Source organism: Epargyreus clarus, unplaced genomic scaffold (assembly GCF_041222505.1).
Source record: "Epargyreus clarus isolate Ecla_fem2 unplaced genomic scaffold, WU_Ecla_fem_2.2 ptg000024l, whole genome shotgun sequence".
Lineage (NCBI taxonomy): Eukaryota > Metazoa > Arthropoda > Insecta > Lepidoptera > Hesperiidae > Epargyreus > Epargyreus clarus.
The window spans coordinates 2,155,991-2,168,408 of record NW_027332231.1 but is presented as its reverse complement, the minus strand read 5'-3'; the positions used below and the strand labels follow the sequence as shown (position 1 = coordinate 2,168,408).

Here is a 12,418-nt window from a genome sequence, read left to right as displayed (position 1 = left end):
TATGTAATTACGTAGAGAAATATAAAAGCCATTATTTTCGATTTCATTCTTTATCAAAACAAGTTATAAATGAGCATGATTATGACTTAGAAAGTCGACAGATACGAAATTGTATTTATAGATATCTAGATTCTATTGGATACATTTCACTTGAGGAAAATCGTTAATTTGATAAAATACATACAATATGGAATACAACGTCGCATCGTGACATAATGCGACAATGCCCTGTCGTTTAATTCTACGACGTGCATCGTTAAATATCACGACACGATCACTACATCGCAAACTGTCACGTCGTATCGTATATATGAGTTTAGCCCTAGTACCCATCTTCAAGAAACTATGTACATTTTATCTGCCTACTTAAAAAAATCGTTTGCATACTTAGTGTGTATGGTAGAGTTCTAGTCTTACCTTATTTTAGCTAATTTGATATTCGAGAGACGTGCGAGCCCTTCTTCGGCGCTCCACTGCTCTTGATAGAGTTCATAGCTCTCTGGTGATTGGATTCGTGCTAAGGACGATAGCCAAATGGTCTTATTTAATAGTTATTCGACTGCATATAAGTAATGTAGTATTAATATTATAACAGTACCTACCTAACGGAACTGTTGAAATGTTTGTTTCTGTTTGTATGTCACATTTATTGTTATATGAGTCATGATTTTTCTCATAATTATGTAGAAGAATACGGGAAAGGGTATAAATATACGGCAGATTTACATATGAAGTGACCTCAGGAATGAAAACGCATATGTGATCGGCTTCGGAGTTGATTACAGATGTTCATGAGCAGCAGTGGTCACTTACCAGGTGGTAGGTGGCAGGAAGGTGGTAGAACCCTTTGTGATTTAACTCCGGAGGCACCACCGCCACACCTATTTCTAACTAATAACAGCAGTGTTAAACACTGCTGTGTTCCGTTTTGAAGGGTGTGGTAAGGGAGACATACTTTTCCGAGGCGTTCCAGCTTAGTCCTCAGGGGTAGCGGCGCATCTGCGGCCGACCTCAGGTAGGAATATCTAATCCTATCTGGGGTTGATTACATATGTCCATGGGCGGCAGTAAACACTTACCATCAGGTAGACTGCATGCTCGTATGCTACTCCTATATTATATAAAAAAAACATAAGTTGGACTGAATGCTCGTCTGCTACTTCAATTTAAAAAAAGTATTGTAGGTACTATGCACAAAAATGATAAAACAATAATATAGATGGACAGTATTTCTCAACCTTCAATTAATAAAACCGTGTGGATACACAACCTTGACTAAAGAGGTTTAAATTGAATGCATTAAGCTCAGTAATTACTGTAAGTTACAATCACACAATATTTTACGTACAATTAGAGCCATTCTCTCAAAATATATAGAGTAAGGACAATAGAGTCGTTAGCTCAATTACATCGCTTGCTAGAGCAGCTCTAGCCTTGTCAGTTTGGTTTATCATATTCGTATTTATCTTAATGATCTATACATGTATCCTTGACTTGATTCTTATATGGTCTTTGTACTGAAAGACTAATGGAATGATGTGTAGTAAATGGATCTAAAAACAAATTTGAAAAAAATCATCTTCTAGAAACAATATGTTTAAATAAACATGAAAATAATTGGTCTTTATTTTGGCACAAAAGTTTGCTTCTAATTTTTGTTTTCAACTATGGAGCAAAAAATTTGTAGCATAACATTTCCCGCTCCTAGTCAAATGAGAGGAATAGAGCTAGCAATGTGGTAAAAATTAATAAAGTTCTTAAATGTATTGCAAATATTTGGTTATTTTCACATAGTTTTTGCCAAAAAGAGCGAATCTTATACGATTTTTCTTACTTAAATGAGGCTTAAGTAATAGTATATAGATCGATAGTAAGTAAAACTGCAACTAATATATAAAAATACTTAAAAACATTACACTTTTCAATGTTAACAGAATAATTGGCTCAATATTATCATTGATTAGCACCATCCAATACCATCGCCCACTGTTTTCTAAATTTATCGCTTGGTTTCACAAACTAAGCTTGAACTAAAATGTAGGTGTATCCGAGACGAAAGATGTCACTTAGAAATGGTCTCATTGACCGCGATTAACATAAAGCGATAATGTTTAGATAAAAGATAAAAAAAAACAATTAATTTGTACACTTTATATCTGCCAATCAGTGATACACTGCTCATTTAACATAGCATAGAAGTTGTGTCTTCTCAATCGAGAAATTTAATGACAATCGAGAAATTTAATGATAAGGCATTTCAATTTTTAATAATATCTGACACTTTCCAAACTCACGAGCAAATCTAGATTTCGTGGGTTTCATAAAAAAACATCCAGTATGACAAAAGTCACAATATAATAAAAAATCACCTAATCGTAGACCTAGTAGATTCTTTGTTGGTAGTCAAAACTAAGTAATACATATCGCCCCTAGTTAATATTCAGACAAGGACCTTAAAGGGACATCTTAACCATTTTAGGAATTTACGCAATCGTGCAGAAGCAACATAGATATCGCAATCAGATTTATATGGCCCTATGGTACTTCGTAACATCACCATACCTTACGTCTAATGAACTGTATTTGTCCTTTAATTAGCTTAACGACTTAAATATCTTGAATCAAAGAGAACCCGTTAAATGGTAAAGGTAACCTTTTGATTTTTGTAATAAAACCCACACAGAATATTAGTTCTACTAGATTTTAGGTGCCTATGTCACTCCCACAATTTAGAAGAATCCAATGATACCTCATATATTAAAATGAGTCAAGTCGTTTTGGCTGCAGAGCATGCCAAAGAATGAGACATACCTGCATACATACACAAGACAAAATATTAGTCTCCGCAGTTGGATGAATCACATTCAAATTACAACACCAAGTTAGTGAAGCTGTCCCGTCCCGTACCGTTCTGCCACATTTTGAAAGGGTACCCTTTAAAAAATAATTCACCATAATAATAATGATATGCTCTTATAGAGTGGGTCAGTGGCTTTCAATCTTTTTCATTATACGACCCCCTTAATATGCAAACCTCGGGACCCCTAACCTCTGCAGTTTCTAACTTGTAAGTACCACGTACTCGTAGCATGTATTTAATAGTTTTCCAGTATTGAAACCTGTACATTATATTTATTAAAATCTATAGAAATTATATTATAGAATAGTACATTACAATACGAGGACGAAAATTTTTTTTCTGACAAGTGTGAGTTTGCAGGCCGAGCCGCAGGCGAGGACTGCAATCACACGAGTCAGAAAAACATTTTTCGTCCGCGTGTTGTATAAAATTTTATATTACGGGGTCGGAAATGGGGGTTTTGCGCACGCGAAGCGTGCGTAAAACGTCAATTTACGCACGCCGTGATATAAACTATATTAAATACTTACCAAATTAACGACTACTCACATAAAAAAATATAATTAAATTATAATTTACTTTAAACATTGCAAATGGGTAAACTGTTATGACGCTATGTATCACAAATGTCACCATTGTATTATAATTGTAACAGTTATGGCCATAGAAGAGAAAAACATTTTCTGTTTGGTTATGGCAACAAATATTATTATTATTATATAATTTAACCAAAACCGGCATACTTTACAACAATTACGTTAAGTTGTTAAATTAACGTTCTCTCATAATATAATTTTAAACTTTATATTGTTTTTTTTTGCTGACTCTTCGTGACTCTCCGCACCTTTATGCTGAATTGACTCCCTAGAGCATCGATACCAACACATTGAAAAATGCTGAATTAGATAGAGGTAGATCGTCAACAGATAAATATTGGTTGATTGTCTGGCTACTAAAGTTCATCGGAGTGCATACATGATATGAGTACCTGCTAACATGATTGATGAGTTGATACCGATGATAATGGAACGTAATCTTGTGATTGGCATATCGACACAGTAATGCAGGCTCGTGATGCATGGAAGTGAATGAGATTAAATTGGGATTGATTTGACTCTCCGATTTAAATGTATGTCATTATTTTTAGAGTGTTTAAGAGTGGAGATGTTATTTGTGTGTTTCATGTATTGCAGCAAAGTTTGTGCTGTTTGCTGATATATAGATGATTCCTTTGGCCCTTGAGGAGTAACAGTAAGTTATTACTTTTCGGCAAAATTATTTTCATGACCATCTATGTTTACAGGGGAGTAAAGATTAGGACAATATACAATACATAAAATACTCAAAAAATACAATTGAAAATTGAAAAACAATTGAAAAAAATTGATATCTAAAAATAATTAGTTAAGCAGTAAACCATCATATAGATTGATTATTAATAAAGAGTGTTAAGCTGAAGTGTATGTTGGGTAACATAGCAGCTATATACCATCAATATCATTTTTTTTTTTTAATAATATAAGAGTAGCAGACGAGCATGCAGTCCACCTGATGGTAAGTGGCTACTGCCGCCCATGGACATCTGTAATCAACCCCAGATAGGATTAGATATTCCTACCTGAGGTCGGCCACAGATGCGCCGCTACCCCTGAGGACTAAGCTGGAACGCCTCGGAAAAGTCTGTCTCCCTTACCACACCCTTCAAACCGGAACACAGCAGCGCTTAACACTGCTGTTATTAGGTAGGAATAGGTGTGGTGAAATCATTTACAAAGCTGTATATACCGACAATAAAATCTCTTTAAAATCTAAACACTAACTTGACTGGCATAAGTATTTCGACTAGATGGTCCAAACTTAATGATCTATGCATTCAATAAAAAGATTTTGCAACTAAACATTTAAGCTCGTAAATTGCTCAAAACATAAGCACCTATTCAAATGTACTGTGGAGATGTTCATGCATATAATTAGATTATCCGTATGTTCCATTTAATGCCTTAATAAGGGAGGAAACATACGAGCGACAGTTAATGTCGACGGCCGTCGCTGATGGCTGACGTTCTCGACAACAGTCGACTTTACTTCGATTAGTGGTAGGAGGATCCGCCACAGTTCGGCGACGGTCAGCGATGGTCGTTGATGACAGGCGGCAACATTCTATGTCGGTTCGACGACGGTTATCGATGGTCGCTGACGACAAGCGGCAAAAGTCGTCGACAGTGTAACGACAGACAGCAATGGTCGCTGATGACAGACAGCAACAATCGATAGCAGTCTAATGACGATCGGTAATGGTCGCTGACCACAGGCGGCAACAGTCTTAGTCAGTCCGGCGACAACGGCCGATGACATTCCATCGACAGTCAGCAACATCAGCGATGTTCTGTGACGACAGATGGCGATAATCAACAGTCTAGCGTCACTCTACCACGGTCAGTGTCCACAGGCGACATGAACTATCGCTCATGTAATCGCTCCCTAAGATTTCGTCATAGATAATTATTACCTACAAATATATTCGATTAAAAATAATTTGAAGGTTCAAGTTAAAGATGAGCCAGAATTGATTTGCCAATCATCTTTCGCCGCTCATTCTTTCGACCTCAATTCTCGAAATTGTTGTTACAACACTATTCACTTGTTTGATTCATTCCGAACTATTACAACTATTACGTTTTACTAGTCACGGTATTTTTTAATTATTGATTTTTATCAACAACATTATTTATACTTTGTAATATTTTTTTTACTATTTTATAAATATGTTCAAATTGAATTCTTTGGAACCGGATGTATTGCCGGATTTTGTTTTTAAGTGTACTTTGAGGATAAGCAAAGATCGCAAATAGTATACAGCCAATAATATAAATAAAATAGTTTTAAACAAACGACATTATAGATACCATTAACCAATTCTACAGAAATTTAAACCACAAAGTAAGTACATTAGTGTGGTTATTTTACAAATAATTGCTATTTATTTGCTAAGTGAAGCAATTGTTTCAAGTCAATTGAGCCACCGTCTTTTGCAACGGCCTAATGAGAGGCGAGCGAACAACACGGGCCATTTGACCTGTCAGCTTGCAACACTGAACTATCTAAAGGGGATCATAGATTCTTCGGAAAGTTTAAGTCGGACTTACTACTATTACTACTATTCAGTTCAAACGATATAATTACTATATTATTTATGTCCCTACTGTGCATTATGTACTAATAAATGTAATAAAAAGTTAATGTTTTTTACGTCTATAAAAAGTACTGATTTTCTATTTATTATTAAATTAATTTTATTGAAGAGCTTGCAGAATTAATTCACAACAAAAATCTTGAAACTAAGTATTCATAAATCAGTTTCAATCAATTTTAGGTATTATATATCTAAGATTAACATTTTTAACCGACTTACGCCCATTAGCAATAATCAATCTTAAACAATTTAATACCACAGTACAAAATTTAGATAGGCAAAAATTGCCAAAGTTCGAACATTGATCGATTTGATTGATCAATGCCAACAAGTATTAATAAATAATTTTCAACTTGAAAATGTAACTTTGTCAGTGTCCTCCATAAGTATAAAGAGGGGTACCTAACAACTTTTTGGGTGACAAAGTAAATCGTGTTATAAATGTCCTGCTATCTAAGATATTGGATATTAATTTCGACTATAAGGCAGTCGTACACAACCCATTTTTCTCTCGGGTTATCGGTGCATGTAAGGAGAAGGCGACTAAGTTCGACCAACGACCTTATCCCAATTCGAGTGTGGATGAGTATTCAACATTTCTCGGCCGTCATTAGGTTCATAATGCACTTGCGTCTCAGCTTTACATAATCCTCGAATGTGAAGGTTGGTGAGACTTTCTTTGGCGGGGAGGCAGTACGCCGAAGCTTTTGCCTCAGTTGTGAGAGACGCGCGCGCTGCCGCGCTAGTGCTGTGACAGTTTTTTTTTTAATTTACATTCCCGTAGTGCTGTGCTCGGATACCATGAGGCTTATTTTTTGGGTGAGCTATTTTTGACATATTTGTTTATGGTTTATCTGTGGACGGTTTACTAGCCGCGGGCGCAAAACTTTCTTTAGTGAAAGTCGAATGATCGATTCGTGGTGAGGGCTCGATTTTATCGATTCGTGCTCAAACGTCGTTACCATCTTTTGGTACTTTACGTTATTAGACAATCGCGAAAGATAGTAAGAGTAACGATATAATATTATTGTTATGGTGCAGTATGCTGCAATCGTAGTAGAAATAATTTTAAAGTAAACTTTACTTGTAAACTCGATACCCGGTTAATAAAAATGTTCAAGACTTTCAATTACGCATATGATCCATAATTATTTTGTTAATTAAGTTGTCATACGAATATTAATATAAGTACTTAGTAAAGTCACTATTTAAATAATATTTTACAATTTAATAGTTTTATTTTATTTGTTAAATCATTTACACAGTATACAGGATGTTTACTTTTATTATACAAAAATACGTAGTAGTTACTTTGTATTTTTTTTCAAAAGGTTTTGATAATTTGCGAGAATTAAATAAACTTTTTGTTTAAAAAAATATATTTTACGTGATAAGTAAATTTTAAATACTAACCGAATATTACCCAAAGAACATTCTAAATTTAAAAATATACAAAGTCTTAAAAAAAGAAACATATTACAAGCATGAACTTTTTCCCAAGGTTGCATAAAGACGTGCGCTCACATTAGACAAATAAATCGTTACTCAATATCGATACATCCTTTCTACTGAATTGCGTAAACAGTCGAAACGAGAGGAAGTGTGCCAGCCGCCTGACGTGGAATTCGCGAACGGAACTCGATACGGCGGGCCAGCATTCCACTGCGAGCGATTTTTAAATTAAGAATGTTGTTAAGCTTTTCATTCTTTAATGAAATCATTATTTCATTATGCAATGCAATTTTATTATTTTAAATCATGTCAATTTATATTTCAAACTCAAATTATAATCTTTAAATTAAAATAGTTATTTGTCCATAATATTTTTTAAAATATTTGATTATTTTTACCATAGATTAGTAAAGATTACTCACTCCTAATAAGAAAATGTACCCAGTTTTGAGAATTGAAATAGTTGCGTAAAAAAGTTTTGCCACGTCTCCGTGCTAAAATGGCCCTAAAATATTTAAAATAATTATTTATTTATTACGTAAATTACGCAGTATTAGTTATTTATTCGTAAATTTTCTCTAAAAATGTTTTTATTTGTCAAGAATTCAAAAAAATAACTTACTAAAATAAGCCGTTTGTGGATTCATTAAATTTCAAGGCGGCGAAGTCTCTTTACTAATCTATGATTTTTACTTATAATTTTTTTCAATATTTCATTAAGTACTGATTATTAATATTAAAAAAAATATGATTATTTATTGATAATATTTAAACAATCTTAGGATGCGCTGGTAGTAATGCAAGAAATTGCATGCATGGAAAGTATCTTATTAACATAAACATAATAATATATTTGCTATGTACAAAAGTATACTATCATAAATATACTTATTTATATCATATAATTACACTGAAGTGGGTTATATAGAACAAAGCTCTATTCAATTCAAGGACTACAATTATAGCGAGTGGAAATGCACAACATGTACTCCATGTGAACGCAATCATTGCGTTTTTATCTGGCTCGTAATGTAATTCGCTACTTAAAATGTAATTTGCCGGAAACTGTAACTATTTTAACTATTACGCCTCCTGTCGTAATAGCAATGACTCGGCTTTTACAGTGTTAACTCAATTCAAAATTGATTTATATAACATCATACATATCAATCATACGCATTACAACCATACTCATCTGCTGGGAATCAAACACATCAATTTTTTACGTCTCACTTTGAGGTGTAATTATGATCGTAATATATTGATTACTTCTACTTCCTGTAATCAAACCGTGAAGATTACGTGAGCTTTGTTTATATGTCGAAGGTTATCAAAAACTTCTGTGTAGATTGGTAAAAAGGGAATGTTGGTAGAACTGACAATTTAGTTGCGGTATTACTGCCACATCTATTCCTGCTTTATAGCAGCTGTTTATTACTGCTGTGTTCCAGTTAAAAGATGTGGTAAGGCAGATTTTCTTTTTGAGGCATTGTATCAGAATTTTCAGGAGAGCGAACATATTTGTATTCAACCTCAAATAAGACTGTAATTTTATTTAATATTGCTTATAATTATTTATGAACTGTAGTGATCACGTATCATATGGGCTGTACGATTATTCTCTACCTCAATATTGTAAAAATACCTAAAAATCCACAGAAACAAAAACAAATTCTATTTAAAGAGTTTTATTTTACACAATCACAAGCATAACCGTATTGTTAATATGTTTTATTGTTATTATACTTAACAGTTAATAATTGTATGTAAATAAAATATAACTATATTTTATTGGTTTTACGTTATAGCATTTCTTATATTTTAATGTAGGTATAGCTGTAAGAGGAAGACAGGCACATGACTCGTCCGAGAGCGGGCCAAGCCCCCCGGTTTCTCTTATTTATTCAACCACAATATACTATGCATATAACGTATATTATTCGTGAACTTTTGGTTGAGTTTCACTACCAATGTAGAACCAATTGAACTCCTTTAAAAAAGTAGCCGTAAATAAAACAGTTCAGTTAAAATGACTTAGTTTTCTTGGGCTTTAATCCAAAGTTAGTTGTAAGATAATTTTAAATAAAAGACCTCAAATATTTAGAAAAATCTGTTTCATTATGGGCAACACATACGAGTACACATACTTGATTTTTCTAGAACTTACACACACAACTATACACTAGAACTAGGACAGATAAAAATAGTTTACTGAAATTATAGTAATATTATGCAAAATACGAGACTTGCTAAAAATAAATTACGAAAATAATTCAGTTCATAATTATTTTTTGGTAATTATTTAAATTATTTTCAGCCAGTTGCTTTAATGTCGTTAAATATCTGTGCCGTTATTTTTTGTCTGTGATGGTATCATGGAATTTAGAACGCGAATTCAAACCGTAAAACCGCTAATAATATGAATTTGGCTCTTCCGGCTTTTACTTTATGCAACAGATGAATTTAGATATAATGACGTCGTTTACATACATAATAGAGGTTTTGGCTTATGGTTTCATAGACAATTTTGGATTGTACTGTTAACTTACCTACTTTATATGTTTAAGGAGTAACAGACGAGCACGTAGGTATTCTAATGCTATCGGGCCACTGTCACTGAAAGACATCTATAATCTACCCCAGATAGGATGGAAAATCTACCTCAGGTCGGTTACATATACATTAAATTCCTAAATATTATATTGGAATCCCATGTAAAACTTTACTTTCTCCCCCTTTAAACCAGAAAATATCATTGCTCAAAAATGCTGTTAGAACCCGGAAATGATGTAGCGGCAATGTCTCCGGTCTAAAACACAAAGAGCCCCCTCCTTGTTTAGACCAGAGTTCAGTTCCCTCTGAAGAATTCTGTCTAAAACCTTGGGATGATAATAAAAATTCATAGAAGGCAGTAACAATATCAACAGATGCACTCAGGGGCGGCTTAACCTATAGTGCAGGGTGTGCAATGCACACAGGCGCCACCGTCTCAGGGGGCGCCGCGGCGCTCCCTGAGACAGCTGAGAACATCGTCTTGGACCATCATGGCACCACAATGATATGACAGAAGCGGCCAGTCAGCGCGGTGACGGTAGTTATCAAACGCGATGGGCGGCTTCTTTTTCGAACATTTTGTTTCAGGCCTAGGGGGCGCCAGGTTTTCATTGCACACGGGCGCTACAAGAGCTAGAGCCGCCCCTGGATGCACTACTAACGATTCCTTTAATACTTCAATTACTAATATCCCTGCTCAAAATATCTATGTAGATGGTAAAACCCTGTGTGGTTCATCTGCGGCGGCACTAATGTCACATCTATTTCTGCATAATAACAGCAGTGTTAAGCGCCTCGGTGTTCTGGTTTGAAGGGTGTGGTCAGGTAGAAATACTTATCCAAGGCGTTCCAACTTAGTCTTAGAAGGTAGCAACATATCTGCCAAAATCACAAAATCAGGTAGGAATTTAATCTAATCCGAGTTTGATTACAACTTTCCAATAGTTAATGATGAACAATATCATAAGACGGATTCGTTTCGTTTGATACTTAAATTCATACAGATCGCTTCAAAATATCATCGGTCATCTGTTGCAAATCTATTATGTAACGTAATAGATAACATGACTTCAGTATAATGATTGACAGATGACCAGTCAGACGGCACGTGGCAACTATCGATCACGAACTAAGTAATGGTAGACCAGTCGCAGATAGATTTGACAGTTTTGTAGCACGACTTCCATTCTTGTTTTGCGATTACTGTTATGAAAGTGCTAGCTTAGTATGGGTTTTGAAAACCAGGTACACTGTCTGTTCCTCTGACTTTTCGTTGTTATGTGCTTATTAGAAATTGAGGTTGCTATAAGTTGTTTTATTTTAACTTCTATAACTTCACGCTTGGTATCCTTATAGGTTGTAGGTAGTTAGCAGAGTGGGGGCCCTGGTCGTTGACTTTTGTGACATGAAGATGACGACAATTTGTTGTGGTCACAAATTGTTGTTTTTTGTAGTGCAAGGGACAAATCGCTCTGACGAGGGCGTAAAGGCATCACGATGGGGAAGTACCGGTGCATTCATTTTTCCGATCCCGAGACTTCTCTGTTTATGCGTAGTGAGGCCACCGAGGGGGTTTTAGCGAGTAATAATCTCACATAACTCGGTCTTTTCCCCAGAAGTTCAGGTATCTAGAAATAATAAATAAACGCTTTCTACACTCACACTACTAGGATTCCCATGAACACACACATAGACAAATATACAAACACCCAGGCCCAAAAACAGAAATCTAAATTCATCATTTAGATATCTGTCTGGCCGGGGATCGAACCCGGCACCCTTCGCGCGTCAGACCGGCGTGGTCACCGCTCCGCCACGCGGGTCATCTGTAGAAGAGTTCTGCCCCCCCCCCCCCCCCCGAATACCAAAAAAAAGAGGTAGGTAGGCTATTACAGCAAACTAGGGCACCAGGCCAGACCTAATCCTGCACAAAAATATGATCTAGACAATACCAAATAATTATCGGCTCAAAAGTACGCTATTTTCAAACTAGAACCTACAAAAAAATATTGATTATGGTTCGATTAGTACAACAATTTGTACCACAGTGATATGTGATTTAAATATGTATACCTATTAACATTTTATTATACAGGTACTACGAGATTGAATGACTTTACCGAAACATGATACAAAATACTTTCATATCGCTAGGTCTCATCCAAAATCATATCAAATTTTAATCGTCCCTAAAAACACAACCAAATTAAACATCCTGCCACAGATAATCGACCCGTATTTTTTATCTGTGCCCCCTTAGCTGGTTCCGGGCAGGTGCGTGGTTCGAATTCTAACGTAACGTCACGTTTTCTAGTCGACCTCATATTCTATTGTGTACTCGTAACTGGTGTCAGTCTGCC

At 35.2% G+C, this 12,418-nt stretch overlaps 2 protein-coding genes across 2 annotated transcripts in view; one reads left to right on the top strand and one right to left on the bottom strand.

Moving 5' to 3' along the window:
- The window catches only part of LOC140752145 (L-dopachrome tautomerase yellow-f-like), a 360,210-nt gene that overhangs the window by 212,801 nt on the left and 134,991 nt on the right, over positions 1 to 12,418 (bottom strand). The gene's annotated exons all lie outside the window — the stretch shown is intronic.
- Positions 6,731 to 12,418, top strand: part of LOC140752133 (uncharacterized) — a 44,474-nt gene continuing 38,786 nt past the window's right edge. Inside the window, exon 1 of the mRNA XM_073086313.1 lies at positions 6,731 to 6,872. Within this exon, the coding sequence (XP_072942414.1) occupies positions 6,855 to 6,872 (18 nt within the window). The 5' untranslated portion in view covers positions 6,731 to 6,854. The remainder of the gene's footprint in view (positions 6,873 to 12,418) is intronic.